Source organism: Ammodytes marinus, assembly GCF_949987685.1.
Source record: "Ammodytes marinus genome assembly, chromosome: 18".
NCBI classification, from domain to species: domain Eukaryota; kingdom Metazoa; phylum Chordata; class Actinopteri; order Uranoscopiformes; family Ammodytidae; genus Ammodytes; species Ammodytes marinus.
The window spans coordinates 17,872,734-17,891,682 of record NC_137222.1 but is presented as its reverse complement, the minus strand read 5'-3'; the positions used below and the strand labels follow the sequence as shown (position 1 = coordinate 17,891,682).

The window sequence follows — 18,949 nt, the reverse complement described above, 5'->3', positions numbered from 1 at the left end:
TGACAGCCCATAATAATAAGAACATTGATTCAAAACATGAGAAAACACTTTGAAAACCTAATTTATAAGCAAGTCAAACAAAAATCCCTCCAATTTATGAGCCAATATATTTAAATTTTTTGATTAAGAGAAAAAATGACATACATGCGAAAAAGCATGCTGGGACAGCCAACACAGACATAACATCAAATGACATGAGTATACGCTTTACTGTACTGGAAAGAGGTAGACCATGGTGCCTTATACGTATGGTGAATTGAGTCAATACTACACCCTTGAATAATCAGTAAACAGCATGTGAGGTAAAAAGGAGAGATGCGGTTGTAGCAGTGTTTATTGTCGGGATAACTTCAAAATTACAAACCCAGCAGTAGTAATTTGGCACATGGAAGAAGGAATGATGGATGGTTTGAGGTCACTCCCATACAGAAAGTGTTACACTCTGCCTGTGCATGTACTGTTTAAGGTCTGTGTGGCAGTTTGATAAAGGTGTGCTTATTCACAACGGTCGCTGGGCAGGTGCTCGTGCTCTGGGATCCAAGGTGCCTTGGCAAAACACTCTGTGGCCTTCCTGTCGCACTCACAGATGAACATCTCACATTCATTGTTTTTGTCTGAAAAAGATAGTAGAGAAAAGTAGAGATTGGTCTCTTTGTCAACAACCGTTTTCAGTGCACCAGTAACAGTTTATCTCATCATTCATACCTAAAAATCAGTAGGTTGTCCTTAACAATAGCCTAGCTAAAGGTATAGTGGCCCGGAAAAGGAAGAAAAAGGCACATCACTGCAGTTTTCTAAGAGCAAAGGAACAAGCCTTTCAGACCAAGTGAGCAGGAAACCCTGTTTGTTTCTGTGTACTTACTGGTACAGGAGACCTGCTTGTTGTCACAGTCCCAGTCATAGAACTCGGTGTAAGGATTGTTTATGATGGGCCAGCACTCAGAGTGTTGCATAGCGTCACTGTAACAGCTGTCGTGCACTTCGCAGCACCTACGGGTCAAGACAACAACAACAAAAAGACAGATTTTTAAAACAGACTGGACCATTTTTCTTTCTTTCTCAAGATGCATCTGAGTATAAAGCAGAGTGAGATAATCTCTACCTATCCAGTGTGTCCACGGGTGTGCCGGAGCCTCCCTTTCCACAGTAGCAGCCGTAGTCAGCATAGTCAAAAATAGGAGAGCTATCGGGCATCGTACACAGGATCATCCATCTGAACTGGATGATTGCCCTGTAGTCCATCGAGTGGGCTGAAGTATGACAAGCAAGCACCATGAGAATTATGTTCGTACCCCAGTCTAAGATATGTCACAGCCACAGTGCATACAGATGCCACAGTGCGTACACGTGCACTGCTTTTGGCAGGTTGTACTCACCAACAGAGAGGCATGCAGCCACGAGAAAGAGGGCCCTGAGGGTATTCATCCTGTGAGTAAGACAGTCACCAATATGGTCTCACTCTGATATCAAGCCCTCTTTATATATCAGGTATGGGACCTTAGGACCTGCCCTGCCAGCTGTTCATACTGCACAGGGTCACACGCCCAACAACGTACGCCTGCTGTCTGTGAACGTTTGCGAACACTGTGCCTTATTGCTAATAGTGTTTGAAGTTCCGTCTAGACTAGAGTTGTTCGGCGTTTGGGTTAAAGATTGGAGTCAGCGATTCTGGAGAATGCTTGTTGTCAAAATCCCTTGTTGCCAAAATCAGTGAATATTTTCTCACGACCTGTCAGTACTGTGTGTGTGCTGAAAACATCCAGTGTTAATACACAGCCTAGACTCTGTAAACGGGCATGTTACTGATGGGCCCCCTTCATTTACGAACAGATGAAGAGAGCCTAGGCCGTGTATTAACAGCAGATTTTTTTGTAGTAAATATTGAGGAGATATTCACTGAATATCTACAAAAAGTTATTTTGATGCCAATCGCTCCACAGAATCACTGACTGCTCCTTTATTGGTACAAGTTATGTTTAATACCTTTTTTCGCCCCATTTGTTTTTGTTTATTCGTTTTCTGGAATTCCTGTGGAAGAACTCACCTGGCATGCTAATATCTTTGACCCCCAAGGCCCAAATATACAGTATATCCAGGATGAATTACAACCAGCCAGGCCTCATTGCTCTTACTCAATGGCCGACCCTCACTGGCCCTGTTGTAAAAAGCAATGGTGACAAAGAGGTGTCAACATAATTTTGGCCACATTGTGTATTTCATTATTCTTGATTTTTTTTCCCCCAAGGATTTTACTACAGATACTGGTCAATTACAAACATCTGGAGACTATATGTCTGCATCAGAATGCAGAACAAAAATTATTTGTTTACTAAATACAATTATTAATATAGCAGATCAAGGAACTCTCCGATGGATATTTTAATCTCTGTTTATAGGCAGAAAGCCCCATTTTTATTTTCCATTCCTACTGTGTCACCTTTCTGTTATGGACTTGTTCCTTTATTTTTCCCTCAGGATTGTGCCGACCCCAGACCACCACTTTGATCAGCTGGTATTTGATTCATGTGATTGCCTCATGCATGTCACAGGTTTACACACCTTGTGCCAAAATGACTGTGCAGTGTAGGGTGGTTGTCAGGTCTAAACAGAACCACAGACTCATTAATACAAGTAGAAATAGACTATATGAACGGATGTCTTCAGATGGAGAAAATGATGCAAAATATTTTGGTCAGAACAAGTGTGTAACAAATGCTTTACCTACTGAGGTAAATTACAAAACATTACATGTGACAGCCCATAATAATAAGAACATTGATTCAAAACACGAGAAAACACTTTGAAAACCTAATTTATAAGCAAGTCAAACAAAAATCCCTCCAATTTATGAGCCAATATATTTTTATTTTTTGATTAAGAGAAAAAATTACATAAATGCGAAAAAGCATGCTGGGACAGCCAACACAGACATAACATCAAATGACATGAGTATACGCTTTACTGTACTGGAAAGAGGTAGACCATGGTGCCTTATACGTATGGTGAATTGAGTCAATACTATACCCTTGAATAATCAGTAAACAGCATGTGAGGTAAAAAGGAGAGATGCGGTTGTAGCAGTGTTCATTATCGGGATAACTTCAAAATTACAAACCCAGCAGTAGTAATTTGGCACATGGAAGAAGGAATGATGGATGGTTTGAGGTCACTCCCATAAAGAAAGTGTTACACTCTGCCTGTGCATGTACTGTTTAAGGTCTGTGTGGCAGTTTGATACTGGGCTGTGCTTATTCACAACGGTCGCTGGGCAGGTGCTCGTGCTCTGGGATCCAAGGTGCCTTGGCAAAACACTCTGCGGCCTTCCTGTCGCACTCACAGATGAACATCTCACATTCATTGTTTTTGTCTGAAAAAGATAGTAGAGAAAAGTAGAGATTGGTCTCTTTGTCAACAACCGTTTTCAGTGCACCAGTAACAGTGTATCTCATCATTCATACATAAACATCAGTAGGTTGTCCTTAACAATAGCCTAGCTAAAGGTATAGTGGCCCAAAAGGAAGAAAAAGGCACATCACTGCAGTTTTCTAAGAGCAAAGGAACAAGCCTTTCAGGCCAAGAGAGCAGGAAACCCCATTTGTTTATGTGTACTCACTGGTACAGGAGACCTGCTTGTTGTCACAGTCCCAGTCATAGAACTCGGTGTAAGGATTGTCTAGGATGGGCCAGCACTCATCGTGTTGCATAGCTTCAGTGTAACAGCTGTCGTGCACTTCGCAGCACCTACGGGTCAAGACAACAACAACAAAAAAGACAGATTTTTAAAACAGACTGGAAATTTTTTTTTTCTTTCTCAAGATGCATCTGAGTATAAAGCAGAGTGAGATAATCTCTACCTATCCAGTTTGTCCACGGGTGTGCCGGAGCCTCCCTTTCCACAGTAGCAGCCGTAGTCAGTATAGTCAAAAATAGGAGAGCTATCGGGCATCTTACACAGGATCATCCCTCTGAACTGGTTGAGTGCCTTGTAGTCCATCGAGTGGGCTGAAGTATGACAAGCAAGCACCATGAGAATTCCGTTCGTACCCCAGTCAAAGATATGTCACAGCCACAGTGCATACAGATGCCACAGTGCGTACACGTGCACTGCTTTTGGCAGGTTGTACTCACCAACAGAGAGGCATGCAGCCACGAGAAAGAGGGCCCTGAGGGTATTCATCCTGTGAGTAAGACAGTCACCAGTATGGTCTCACTCTTGATATCAAGCCCTCTTTATATATCAGGTATGGGACCTTGGGACCTGCCCTGCCAGCTGTTCATACTGCACAGGGTCACACGCCCAACAACGTACCCCTGCTGTCCGGGAACGTTTGCGAACACTGTGCCTTATTGCTAATAGTGTTTGAAGTTCCGTCTAGACTAGAGTTGCTCGGCCTTTGGGTTAAAGATTGGAGTCAGCGATTCTGGAGAATGCTTGTTGTCAAAATCCCTCGTTGCCAAAATCAGTGAATATTTTCTCACGACCTGTCAGTACTGTGTGTGTGCTGAAAACATCCAGTGTTAATACACAGCCTAGGCTCTGTAAACGGGCACGTTACTAGCTATGATGGGCCCCCTTCGTTTACGTACAGATGAAGAGAGCCTAGGCCGTGTATTAACACCAGATTCTTTTGTAGTAAATATTGAGGAGATATTCACTGAATATCTTCAAACTGTTATTTTGATGCCAATTGCTCCACAGAATCACTGACTGCTCCTTTATTGGTACAAGTTATGTTTAATACCTTTTTTCGCCCCATTTGTTTTTGTTTATTCGTTTTCTGGAATTCCTGTGGAAGAACTCACCTGGCATGCTAATATCTTTGACCCCCAAGGCCCAAATATACAGTATATCCAGGATGAATTACAACCAGCCAGGCCTCATTGCTCTTACTCAATGGCCGACCCTCACTGGCCCTGTTGTAAAAAGCAATGGTGACAAAGAGGTGTCAACATAATTTTGGCCACATTGTGTATTTCATTATTCTTGATTTTTTCCCCCCTGAGGATTTTACTACACATACTGGTCAATTACAAACATCTGGAGACTATGTCTGCATCAGAATGCAGAACAAAAATAATTTGTTTACTAAATACAATTATTAATATAGCAGATCAAGGAACTCTCCGATGGATATTTTAATCTCTGTTTATAGGCAGAAAGCCCCCTTTTTATTTTCCATTCCTACTGTGTCACCTTTCTGTTATGGACTTGTTCCTTTATTTTCCCCTCAGGATTGTGCCGACCCCCGACCACCACTTTGATCAGCTGGTATTTGATTCATGTGATTGCCTCATGCATGTCACAGGTTTACACACCTTGTGCCAAAATGACTGTGCATTGTAGGGTGGTTGTCAGGTCTAAAGAGAACCACAGACTCATTAATACAAGTAGAAATAGACTATATGAACGGATGTCTTCAGATGGAGAAAATGATGCAAAATATTTTGGTCAGAACAAGTGTGTAACAAATGCTTTACCTACTGAGGTAAATTACAAAATATTACATGTGACAGCCCATAATAATAAGAACATTGATTCAAAACAAGAGAAAACACTTTGAAAACCTAATTTATAAGCAAGTCAAACAAAAATCCCTCCAATTTATGAGCCAATATATTTTTATTTTTTGATTAAGAGAAAATATTACATAAATGCGAAAAAGCATGCTGGGAGAGCCAACACAGACATAACATCAAATGACATGAGTATACGCTTTACTGTACTGGAAAGAGGTAGACCATGGTGCCTTATACGTATGGTGAATTGAGTCAATACTATACCCTTGAATAATCAGTAAACAGCATGTGAGGTAAAAAGGAGAGATGCGGTTGTAGCAGTGTTCATTATCGGGATAACTTCAAAATTACAAACCCAGCAGTAGTAATTTGGCACATGGAAGAAGGAATGATGGATGGTTTGAGGTCACTCCCATACAGAAAGTGTTACACTCTGCCTGTGCATGTACTGTTTAAGGTCTGTGTGGCAGTTTGATACTGGGCTGTGCTTATTCACAACGGTCGCTGGGCAGGTGCTCGTGCTCTGGGATCCAAGGTGCCTTGGCAAAACACTCTGCGGCCTTCCTGTCGCACTCACAGATGAACATCTCACATTCATTGTTTTTGTCTGAAAAAGATAGTAGAGAAAAGTAGAGATTGGTCTCTTTGTCAACAACCGTTTTCAGTGCACCAGTAACAGTTTATCTCATCATTCATACCTAAAAATCAGTAGGTTGTCCTTAACAATAGCCTAGCTAAAGGTATAGTGGCCCAAAAGGAAGAAAAAGGCACATCACTGCAGTTTTCTAAGAGCAAAGGAACAAGCCTTTCAGGCCAAGAGAGCAGGAAACCTCATTTGTTTATGTGTACTCACTGGTACAGGAGACCTGCTTGTTGTCACAGTCCCAGTCATAGAACTCGGTGTAAGGATTGTCTAGGATGGGCCAGCACTCATCGTGTTGCATAGCTTCAGTGTAACAGCTGTCGTGCACTTCGCAGCACCTACGGGGTCAAGACAACAACAACAAAAAAGACAGATTTTTAAAACAGACTGGACCATTTTTCTTTCTTTCTCAAGATGCATCTGAGTATAAAGCAGAGTGAGATAATCTCTACCTATCCAGTTTGTCCACGGGTGTGCCGGAGCCTCCCTTTCCACAGTAGCAGCCGTAGTCAGTATAGTCAAAAATAGGAGAGCTATCGGGCATCTTACACAGGATCATCCCTCTGAACTGGTTGAGTGCCTTGTAGTCCATCGAGTGGGCTGAAGTATGACAAGCAAGCACCATGAGAATTCCGTTCGTACCCCAGTCAAAGATATGTCACAGCCACAGTGCATACAGATGCCACAGTGCGTACACGTGCACTGCTTTTGGCAGGTTGTACTCACCAACAGAGAGGCATGCAGCCACGAGAAAGAGGGCCCTGAGGGTATTCATCCTGTGAGTAAGACAGTCACCAGTATGGTCTCACACTGATATCAAGCCCTCTTTATATATCAGGTATGGGACCTTAGGACCTGCCCTGCCAGCTGTTCATACTGCACAGGGTCACACGCCCAACAACGTACGCCTGCTGTCCGGGAACGTTTGCGAACACTGTGCCTTATTGCTAAAAGTGTTTGAAGTTCCGTCGTTGTTCGGCGTTTGGGTTAAAGATTGGAGTCAGCGATTCTGGAGAATGCTTGTTGTCAAAATCCCTTGTTGCCAAAATCAGTGAATATCTCCTCACGACCTGTCAGTACTGTGTGTGTGCTGAAAACATCCAGTGTTAATACACAGCCTAGGCTCTGTAAACAGGCATGTTACTGATGGGCCCCCTTCGTTTACGTACAGATGAAGAGAGCCTAGGCCGTGTATTAACACCATATTTTTTTGTAGTAAATATTGAGGAGATATTCACTGAATATCTACAAAAAGTTATTTTGATGCCAAGCGCTCCACAGAATCACTGACTGCTCCTTTATTGGTACAAGTTATGTTTAATACCTTTTTTTGCCCCATTTGTTTTTGTTTATTCGTTTTCTGGAATTCCTGTGGAAGAACTCACCTGGCATGCTAATATCTTTGACCCCCAAGGCCCAAATATACAGTATATCCAGGATGAATTACAACCAGCCAGGCCTCATTGCTCTTACTCAATGGCCGACCCTCACTGGCCCTGTTGTAAAAAGCAATGGTGACAAAGAGGTGTCAACATAATTTTGGCCACATTGTGTATTTCATTATTCTTGATTTTTTCCCCCGAGGATTTTACTACACATACTGGTCAATTACAAACATCTGGAGACTATATGTCTGCATCAGAATGCAGAACAAAAATAATTTGTTTACTAAATACAATTATTAATATAGCAGATCAAGGAACTCTCCGATGGATTTTTTAATCTCTGTTTAATGTCTCTGCCCTGACTCTCTGCTCTTAAAAATATAAATGTATGCAAGGCTTATGCAACAGCTTTAAATGCTTCAGCCATGTTGAAAAAAAATGGGGTTAATGGGTTGGACAAGTTGTGAAATCCTGGGCAGAATGCTTGTAAATTACAATTCTTCCCTTGTAGAAGATGCAGTACTATTCCCAGGTATGAAGGGGAAATGAGTATCAGTTTCAGTAGTATACTGATTTTCAGTTTTACAGAATGAGTCAATATTTTGTAATAGCTGTGGAGACACACTGACCACATCCCTCTGTGTGTGTACAGTGTGTACCGTATCTGTGAGTTTGCATTTACAGCTTCAAATACAATCTGCAAATTCCCAATGCACGCCTTATGTACCAACACATGGAAATTCCCAGGCATTTAGAGGAAAGGTAGCCTGGCTCCGCCCGCCTGCCTACTTCCGGCCAAATTTCATTTTCCCTTCAGTAGTCAAGGTCTTAGTCTTCTGTACAAATGAAATGAAGTACGATGGTCTGGTAGCACCAGGCTAAACGTCACGTGCTGTACAGTTTCTTTTGAGGAGAATGTTTCAGCTAGTCATGCACATATCTGGGAATTCATAATAGTGAATTTTAATTTGGCTCTAACGATTACTTTTAGCCTGGGATTGTTATTATTATAAGTTAGTGGATATATTAATGATATGGGTAAATAATATAAAAACAGTTTGGTTTAAAAAAAAAAATTAAATTAAAAAACTGATTTCATGAATGTCTTTACTCATCATAAATTGTAATTATAATGATCCAATGATCTCTCATTCAGTTACTTGTTTGAATTTTAGCAGCATGCTGGAGATAATGTAACCTTTTAAAATGTGTAAATTAAAATCTAAAAAAGTCACAGATGAATAGCACAGCAAACAAAACCAGTACAGACCAGTGTGCCCTTTTTATTCATATGTTTCAAATTTCAAATATTGACTGTTATAAGCTTAAACGTCAGCCGATCATTGTTGACCTAAGGAGCCACAGTGTGATCAAAAATAAAACAAACTGGCTGGAAGAGTTTAACTCGTGTATATATATATATACTTTCTGTGTTTTTTTTTTGTGTTTTTTTTTTCATATGTAGTACTGATGAATATATTTTGGCCTAGGCATGTGTGGATGTACGTGTACATATATGTGTATATGTATATGTGTGTATGTATATGTGCATGTGTATGTGTATATGTATATATATATATATATATATATATATATATATATATATATATATATATATATATATATTATTTATCATTACTATATTTTGTTGTTTTTGTTTATTTTACTTATTCATTTATTTATATTGTTTACATTTATAAAAAAAAATGTTTGTAGGATGATGTAAATGTAAAAATAACTCAGAAATACTATATGATCCTACAATAAAGAAATAAAGAAAACAAACTGCATATGAATGTTTAACTCAATTTTGTAATACAAATGTTTTTCAAAACAGAAAACACACACCAGCATGATTTAACGAGTCAGCAATGTTTATGATGACACTGCAACATATTTTGAAAGCCTAGCATTTTCACATCAACAAATACATCTTGACCATTGCATGTCAAGTATACCTCAAACAAAAAGGAGATTGTCAGTTTCTACTGGCCAATAGCTTATAGACGAATATATTTATCATCATGGTCTCATTGGTTATATTATACCAAGGTAACATATTTGACAGTGACACAGTGATTTTAAAATATATGCTACAGGTCACACCTTCAACTTAAAACACATTTATGCATTTCAGATTTCATGAAATTCACAGACCATTAAACAACACATGTTTAACTAAATATATAAATAAAAATAATCTTAAGTAACAGTACGGCTCCTTCACATGATACTAAGCTCGTCCCTCCATTGGTACGGTTGTCACCAGTGTTGGTCACGAGTGTGTTGGTTTACTTTCTGTTTCCTCTCTTACATCTACTTTCGTCAACTATACATTTTTTTGAAACATCCATTTTACAATAAATGGTATAGCTGCTACTAAGGAATGGAAATGTTTAATTGCACAAAGCAATGATGGCACATTGAGCGAGCCAGCGGGAAATAACCACCTGGTGTGATTTTTCATTTTTTGAATGGATTAAAACTGTATGACAGAAGAAAAATCAACCAACTTCTTCAATAATATATCCGTGTGAAAGACTACTAAACCTGCGTACAAGTTCAAAAGAGTGATCATGCGTTGTGTGATGCATGGTTGGACTGGAAGCGTGTACATACACTGTATGCATATTCTACTTAAAGAATAAATGTTCATCATCATAGTGCAAAGTTAGTTGAGAATTTTAGTTTTTTAAGTTAAAATCAAATTAATTTTCTCAAAAACTAATAAATTAATTGTGTATGGGTTTGGTCTCCACCATATTATCTTAGTCCTAACACACTGCACGGAAACAGTTTCCAATCTTGACCAAGTCTTAACCCCGACACTGCTGCTAACTAATAGAAAGAGAGCTTATAACGACCAAACAAAACTACATCATCAAACAAAGTAGAAAATACATTAATGAATATGTCAAAAAATGATAGAAAATATCTAGTGTGCGCTGTGTGATTATCACTACATAAAACTCAAGATAATCAGGCAAATCAAAACAGTGGATGACTACTGCAGTGCATTTTTGTGATTTTTTTGACCTGAACATTCACATTCTTGATTTTAATGCTGATGTCTCCTCAGTCATGGGAAACACTACAGCAATCTCACGTTTCTGAGGACTGATTTCCCCACAGTTACCAATCCTCCACATTCCGTTTATGTCTGTTTCACAGACACGTCATAGTGTCCTTACTCATTATTATTGCCTCTCTATGTGTCTACTAAGCAAATATGGTGTTGTTGAAAACTACAGAGGGCAATCAGGGGGATTAGGCACCCTACCTACTGAGCTAAGGGTGCCCATTAAAATGACCTCTTGAAGCAGATTTGTACTTCTTGAAGTCAGGCTAGAGATTTACAAAGTGAAAAGCAATGTGGCCTGGATTCACCTGCTCTCTCATTGTTACGGATAATAATATGTTGTACACTCAGTGTACAGTCAACACGCTCGGACAGGATTAAAAAGTCAGTCTTGAGTCAGATGGGTTTATACAGCAAGGTGGTGACATACTTCTTCTTGTAGCGATGCGTTGCACTGAGCACCATCACTCCATCCTGTGACAGAAAAGATCAAATGGAGGACCAATTTAAAAATAAAATGTGTGTCTACAATAAAATGCATGCTTGCAGCTGAATGGGAACAATGATATCAGACATACCATGTGCTGCTGTGTCATAATTATGTAAACCATAGAGATTAGTGGGAGGGCCGCATACTAATCTTGACTACAAGCAACACTCACTAATCCCCTCAACATTCAGGCACCATAATGTCTACCAGACAGTAATATTATTCCTGTTCTTATTTTCAAATATAAACTCTCAGACCTATCCTTTAACGGTGTTTCAGCAGTAAACCACTGGAGGGGTTAGACTGTGAAGTGTTTTGTTTTATGGATATGATGAGCAACATCAGACAAAAAAAGATCTGCTGCTACCCAATTGCTGGTGCTTTTTATTAAAAATATGGACACACAAATGAACCTTTTTGAATTGCAAAGTTTAAAAAAAAAATATATATATATATATATATATACATATATATGTTCTGTATATAAATGTCCTTAATTTATCTTTCCCTGTATCTTTTATTTATTGAGTCACAGTTGTTAAGCTCCCAACACTTGAGTCACTTGCAGGAGAGTGACACATATTAGAAACAAAAAGTACTATTGCAGCTGACGTGAGCTGGGAAAAGTCTGTAACTGACTAACTATCTGACCGGCTGCCAACTGATACTGGAACAAGGGATGGAAATAGACGGCACAGAGTGAACGTTGTGAATTCTGACACAGCTGTATATTTATAACTTGTATATGTACATTTAGTTTTTTTTTTCTGTCAAAATTGTGTGGAAAAATGGCAAATTATCTGTCTCTCAGCTTCCCTATTGGCAGCTTGTTATCACTGTCGGCACTCCACAGATACACTGTGTTGTGTAAGCTACTGGACATGCAGTTGCACAAGTCATTTGCTTAAACATTTTTTTTTTTTACATAGATGGTCAAGTGTCACTGCAGAACATTTTCCCACATTTCAGCAGCCGCATTGTGTTGGAAAAAAAAAAGCAAATTCAAAATGATTGTTTGTGTGCTATATTCAGTCAACTTGAGACCTTACCTTAATGGAAAGAGCATAGAGGTGATTGAGCATGACATGGTTGGGTTCTGGGAGTAACGCAGGGTCACACTGGATATAAATAGAAAGAAGGGATGAATACAAAATATTAACACACCACATTATCTTTGTGTTTGTCATTCCATGTGCAATATTCTCTCCTGGGTGTATTTCCAAATTTCTATTGTATCCTGCATCTCTTTAAAAACATTGCTTGTCTCATTTCACGAACAGATTTTGATCAATTACAGATTGTGTAATTGTTTGAGGAGCTTTTTTTTTTTTTGATTGAACTATTATACATTTTTGATTGGTTGTTACACTGCATTTCAGGTTAATGTATATCAATTATGTGACAAAGTAGTAAACACAGAACTCAATTATTTCAGGAGAATCTACAATGGAGTGAAATATGGCCAAATTGAAATGCATTAGAGCTACTCACAGATATGCCAGTGTCTTTGTTGAGGATGACCTGTAGCAGGTGAGGTGGGAGTATGGGTGGAGACTTGATCTTCTCTTCCGGTTTAGGGACATAGGCGTCCTGATGGTACGGCCCGGGAGGGGAGCTGGAGAAGTCTAGTGATGGGGGGGAAAGGAGGAGAGGCAGGGCAAGGGTGGACATTTTGTTTTTATTCTGAGACAGACACATAACTTTAACACATTTCCACAGACCTGAAGTGAAGTTTAAGGTGGAGTCAGTGATTTAGAGAAGGTTTGTTGTCAAACTAGTACAGGCAGGTAGCAGATCAGTGGGGATTTAATAACATGTGATCTTGACAACAAGCATTCTTCAGAATCGTTGACCCCCCACCATTGATAACAGCTTGACATGTTCACCAGAGTTACCAAAGAACAAATAAAACAGAACCTGCACCACTACACATCACTCACCTGACATGTCGGAGCATTTCTGCGAGTCTACCATTAGAGCATCGAACACCTCAAAGTCAGTTTTCTTCACATGGATGACATTGTTGACTGTCCCAAGCTGACTGGTTACAATAGGCTGGGAGGGAACATGGGACAGTCACATTCAAATATAAAGCCAAGTGTGAACCAGTCGTATACAATGACATTTCTTAGATGAATCTTGTCATGATGAGATTGATTCAACAGTCGTTCTATTTCATTTATTTCCAGAATTTCATTCAGGATAGATTAATATCCAAATGGAGAAGCCTCTACGGGAACTGTACTAAGATACAATCACAACTGTCGCATCTTGTCCAGTTGCACCCTGAAGCTGATCAAAGAGCCTTTTATGACAAGAGGTGATACTGAGAATAATAACTGACCTCGGCCGGGTCGTGGGTCCACATGCCATCCACGTAAAACTTGTACTGATGCTCCCCTTCTGGTAGATCAACAATGGCCACAAAGGTGTTCTGACTTTGACGGATGACAAGAAAGAGTTGTTAAATAATGTTATCCAAGTTGTATGGCATAACTTGTAATGCAGTCATTATTACAACATGATTTCACAATACACCGAGATTAGTACACCCCCGGCCCTCACCTTCTAATAAGGGGAATATTGTTGGCCCAGTTGTTGAAGGATCCAGAGATGTAGACCTCTTTGCCATCTCCAGTCCAGCGGAACACTGTCGGCCGGTCTAAAGTCAGCGCTTTGTCTTCTGCTTCCAAGTCTTGCTGCCATGCGAGGAACTCCTCTTTCTCTGAAGGAGCCTACAATAACCAGAAACACCTTTCAATTCTGTATTTTACAAATGCACAGGGGCATGGGCACACAGGGGAAACAGGTAACAAACTGTCTCTGAGATGGCAGCACAACTTACTTTTATGTCTTCGCCGTGGAACATATCTGCATCCTCCGGGCTGTCCATCAGGATTTTGGGCCTGTCTCCCTCCTTGTTGCCTCGGCTGTCCCTCCGTTGAGCCTTCTCCCCGTGGCCCAGGGCAGCCCTTTCACTGCTTGTATTACCCATGGTGGTGTCTCCTTGTAGGCTGGCACAAGGTCACTGCAAGTAAAGGAGTTTGAAAAGCCAACCAGCAACTCAGACAAGAACTGCACAAGATCTTACTTTGAAAAAAATAAGAACTGTTCTAATAGGGTCATTCATTATTAATAGCTGCGACCGGAGTACTGGCAGCAAAGCTGCTTTTTTAAGATCCCATCATCACTCAGGTTGAGATAATGTTCTGTAAACCTCGGGCACTACCAGAACGTTCAACTTTACTAGCTAACGTTGAACGCAATATGATGTTGACATGATGAGCCATTAAAGGTAGAAGAACCCCAGCCAAGGCTAACATTACTTTAGCTCATCTTAAAGCCTGGAGTGCACGGAATTGAGCTATGTTGCTAACATTTGAATGGGTTATTATAGTTTGATTGGCATGTAACCTACTGGGTGATTGGCATATTTAGTCTCAGTTAACGGTGCATGAATGGCAACTGGAGCTAATGCTACTTGGTTCAGAAAAGCTAACGGTGGGTGGCAGATATCATCAGTGCGGTTGTCCCGTTAACTCAAACAGTGCCACCGGCTGCGACACAGAAAATAAAAAAAAAACAATTCAAACTGTGAATGAGCTCAATAAACAGAAATGTGAGGTAGTCGTTCGGATTTTGTTACCTGACAAGGTCTTGCAGCGGTAGTTATCCGTTTTAGCTCACGAGACCCATTTAATCGGAGCAGAAAAACAAAACATTAGCTTGAGCTAAACAAACCAGCCCCCTCGGTATGCGCACGCGCAGAAGATAATCCACAATATATAAAGTTAAATAAAAAAAAGGGTGTACCCGATTTAAAACTACCGAATAATCATACAATACACAATGTCAACATTGCACTTATTTTAATCTAACAATATTATATATGTGGCAATATTGCCGTATCTGTATGATGATATTTGTAATGTCCCTGGAAGTTGTAAAAGTATGTACTCAACACTAGATGGAGACGTAAGCCAAGTAGCCTACAGCGACACTGCACTGTATGAAAATGCAGCAATATTTTGGTATCATGAGCTGACAATCAGGTGGCCCTTAATATTTAATGTACGGCTAAAATCTATTTTGTGATAGGCCTTTGTCATGAAATACAAAATGTTGTCTTGGCACAGGGAAACATAGGATAATCGTCGTAGGCCTATTGTGTAATGAGGGTATTGTGGTCTGTTCTTAATACTGTGCCACTAACCAATGATGTATCCTATTTCAGATAGCAACAGTATTGCAGCTTCATTTAGCCAACTGAAACAGCAGCTTTGTGCCTTTCTTGACATTTACTGTGTGTCCACCTGTGTGTCATCAAGTGCCATTCACAATAAAGGTCTTTAAATGGCCTTTGAACTATGAAGGTCCAGCATGTAACAATGGCTCAATCCACTCCTCACTTGCCTGCTAGTTCTGTAATGCATTTTAAAAAGCAGACATAATAGAGATGAGAAGCTGCAGTAAATCACAAATCGATCTGTCTGGCTGCCCAGTCAGCTCCTATGACAGTGCCAAACCTTACACTGCTGTGGTCCCCAATGCCCGGACTCGGAGCATTAATGCTGAGTAATTAGTCATGTTACAGTTTTTTCCGATCGCTAAACCAGAGTGGGCACAACTGGAGCGACATGTGCAAAACTCTAACTATTCTGCACTACCACTACCAACAGTCATCATATGAACAATCCTCATTGAGATAACACATAGCCCTTACTGTATTTCATCAGAAATTACAACTCTATAGGTATTCCTCCAAGCATCCACACTCTCACTGCCACTCTTCTCCCTCCACCAACCTTTCTTCCCTGGTCCATTTCCCCAAAAAAATGTGAGATTTCAAGTCTTAAGCAAGACACTGTCTTTAGTGTTTCAATTGAAATTGCAATCTGCAGTGTTTGAAATGCACTAGGCTGACAACCATTCTGTTTTGAATGTGTGGTTTACAGTTGTGACAGCAGTATGTAAGCATTTGAACAAAGTGATGGAAATCCACAGTGTTGTCCAGGTTATGGTATAAACCATGAGTGTGAAGAGATTTGAAAATGTTTTTTAAGCAATGAAACACGAGCTAGGGCTTGGTCCACATGAACTGCTGCTTTGCATAGTTTTGTTCGAGTTTTGCACATGTTGCTCCAGTTGTGCCCACTGTGGTTTAGCAATCGAAAAAAAGTTCCAATTAAGTGTAACACGGAAAGGCCTACACATGAGCCAGCATGCATGATAAGAAGGGCTCTGTGAGCGACACAACTGATGGGGTGTATAACCAAATCAATGTTATTAGTTACATCAGTGCTGGACAAGTTTACGTTTGGCTGTGTTCTCATTTAGTGTCTATTTCCTGTTGTTGGTTGGAGTTAATCAAAACTGTTTCTTATGCAACACAAGCATTGCATGTTGAACATTAGTTGTTTTCGCCCTCAGCAAATCCTAACCGCTTTGATGACAGTGTGATAGGGGGGCATTTTCTATCCAGAGTCTTTAGTTCTTTCAACTTGATGGAGTATTGAGCCACAAGCTGAAAATGCATCTATCCAACTAATGATGTTCACCACCAACAAGTCTTCAGTATGTGTGTGTGTGTGTGTGTGTGTGTGTGTGTGTGTGTGTGTGTGTGTGTGTGTGTGTGTGTGTGCGTGTGCGTGTGCATGTGCGTGTGTCTGTGTGTGCGTGTCTTTGTGTGTCTGTCTGTCTGTCTGTGTCTGTGTCTGTATGTGTCTGTTAAAGCTGAAAGCTTGGCACATAATGAGGAGCTAAATAAAAAAAAGAGTCCAGCAGAGCTTTGTGAACTGAAGGGAGGTAAGATTCTACTGGACCATTTAACAACAGAAGGCTCTATAATCCAGAATGTCATAGCAAACACAGTCCCAAATTATGGGCCCGGTCACAGTTGGTTGCAGTTACACAGATGTCAGTTCACAGCGGGTGTTCAATTAGAAAGATTTAATTTTTCCCGTCACAGCCTCTCTGCCTTGTAATAACCCCGCAGCTTATGTTGTTGCTGCCTTCTCAGATGGTATCTTATCAGGGAGAAAAGTATGTGAAACACTGTGAGAAGTGTAAAGAAAGAGACTGTTGTTGTTAGATGCAACAGTTCATAAGTGAATGTCTCATATAGATAATTGAGTACAAGAGATAAACCACTTTCACAATTTCAATATTTCACTAAATATACATTTTTAAAATTCTAATATTTTGGGAGTGTTAGACGACTGTCCCAGAGCCAGACGGCTGTAATTGTATCCCGTCATCCATGGAGACAGTGTGGACTGTGAGAGTGAACTTGGCTGGGCTGCTGGAGGTGGAGGTGGGATGTGATGGTTTTCGCTTGCATGCGGAGGTGGATTTAAAAATGGATTTGGAGAGTTGGGAGTAGGACAGTATGGAATGTTGTTATAGTTTTGATGTGCTGAAAAATATCTCTTAACATTAAATTATATTATATTTGATCAATATTAGATATTTTGCCATTGCCAAATGAGTCGCGAGTGACACAATGTTCATTAAGCCAATCAGCTACACAAAACTCGCAGGAGCTCAGAAAAATCCCAAGAACCGCGCATGACCTTTTTCACTTGTTGTTTCACTGCAACAATAAAAACCTGGATGTACAGCATAAGGTATACAATCCATGTGAGATCACTCGAAGGCTTACCTCATTTAGATTCACCGACAGTGTTGTTTTTTCTCATGTGGGCAACAGACGTTATGCATTATTGCTTTCGGCCAAAAAAATAATAATGCCGAAGCCCAAACTAAGAGTCAAAGTCTCATTAGAAATCCTGGATTTGGCTAACAGACCAGGGGCCTGTTTCAGGTAGCTGGTTTTGAGGCAACCCAGAGTTTGTTCGCTCTGAGTTGGTGGAAACTCTGGGTTTTCCGTTTCAGGTAGCAGGTTCAGTGCAACCGAGAGTCAGTTACTGCGGCAACATACGCCGTGGGTCTAACCTGCTGGATAGGTGGTTAGACCTACCCGAGTTTGTTTTCACTTTACGCTGCAGCTCCGACTGAAGAAAGAGTGTCACTGTCACACGCGTCCCTGTACAGTTTGAAGCAAAATCACTCCATAGAAATCTCCATCGGGATGTTTTTATCATTTCCTGATGATTTTACGTTTGACCAATCATTTATCTGATCAGTAGCCTTGTTCTCAGCCCTCGGTCCGTTCATATAGGCGGCCACCTTACACATCGTGACATGCTCTACATTCAGATTAATAAACCTATTTGTAGCCTATTGTATGTTTTTTAACGTCTGTGCCACTGAACAGATTTATGTCAGGTGGATTCATGTAACGCTGCGGCTGCACGCGATCGTTGTAGTTCACTTGTGCGATCCTAAAGTCACAGACAAGCCTCGTTAAATAGCCTAATATGAATATAAAAATTATATAATAATTTAAACTGTGATCGCTTGAGGAAAATGGATCTGGTAATAAATCAATCAGGCTCTTCAATGGAAACTGTCACCTAATGTGTCTTGACGTTAATGTATTTCACTCCCCATTTAAAAGAAGCAACAGTCTGTTCTGTTTACTGCACAGTAGGCTTTAGGCACTGTAAGCAATGCTGTGCCGCGCCAGCTTTATTACTTTACAGCTGATATGCGTAACTTTTTAAAATAGACTATGGCTTCTCATACGGAAGAGAAATGATTATCTTGACAAAAAATGTTTGCTCTGTTTTTTTCTGAATTGCCGAGGAGATTAGATCAGAGTTATGAGACAATATCCCGTTAATTCTTCTCCATAGGCTACCATAAGCTCATTCGTTAATATTTCTAACTCTAGTGGGAGGAGCGGAGATTTATTTTTTTCTTTTTTGAGAAGT

The 18,949-nt window shown here is 40.2% G+C and overlaps 4 protein-coding genes across 4 annotated transcripts; all 4 read right to left on the bottom strand.

The window, feature by feature from the left end:
• Nucleotides 1-495: 495 nt before the first annotated feature.
• LOC307265069 (phospholipase A2, minor isoenzyme-like) lies at nt 496-2,051 on the bottom strand (the record flags this gene model as incomplete). Its single annotated transcript, XM_080046639.1, has 4 exons — nt 496-614; nt 863-990; nt 1,103-1,250; nt 2,045-2,051. 4 exons carry the CDS (start codon nt 2,049-2,051, stop codon nt 496-498), a joined length of 402 nt encoding a protein of 133 aa, XP_079902765.1.
• A 1,197-nt stretch (nt 2,052-3,248) lies between these two features.
• LOC307265068 (phospholipase A2-like) lies at nt 3,249-4,810 on the bottom strand (the record flags this gene model as incomplete). The annotated part of the gene is made up of 4 exons (XM_080046638.1): nt 3,249-3,367; nt 3,614-3,741; nt 3,855-4,002; nt 4,804-4,810. The coding sequence occupies 4 exons, from the start codon at nt 4,808-4,810 to the stop codon at nt 3,249-3,251; spliced, it is 402 nt and encodes a 133-aa protein (XP_079902764.1).
• A 1,195-nt stretch (nt 4,811-6,005) lies between these two features.
• On the bottom strand, nt 6,006-7,552 carry LOC307265067 (phospholipase A2-like; the record flags this gene model as incomplete). Its single annotated transcript, XM_080046637.1, has 4 exons — nt 6,006-6,124; nt 6,371-6,498; nt 6,613-6,760; nt 7,546-7,552. The coding sequence occupies 4 exons, from the start codon at nt 7,550-7,552 to the stop codon at nt 6,006-6,008; spliced, it is 402 nt and encodes a 133-aa protein (XP_079902763.1).
• A 1,866-nt stretch (nt 7,553-9,418) lies between these two features.
• prkab1a (protein kinase, AMP-activated, beta 1 non-catalytic subunit, a) lies at nt 9,419-14,859 on the bottom strand. The gene is made up of 8 exons (XM_080047324.1): nt 14,761-14,859; nt 13,960-14,142; nt 13,680-13,849; nt 13,459-13,552; nt 13,055-13,169; nt 12,606-12,739; nt 12,164-12,232; nt 9,419-11,098 (listed from the first exon to the last, which is right to left on the bottom strand). The coding sequence occupies exons 2-8, from the start codon at nt 14,107-14,109 to the stop codon at nt 11,021-11,023; spliced, it is 810 nt and encodes a 269-aa protein (XP_079903450.1). The 5' UTR covers nt 14,110-14,142; nt 14,761-14,859; the 3' UTR covers nt 9,419-11,020.
• Nucleotides 14,860-18,949: the final 4,090 nt, after the last annotated feature.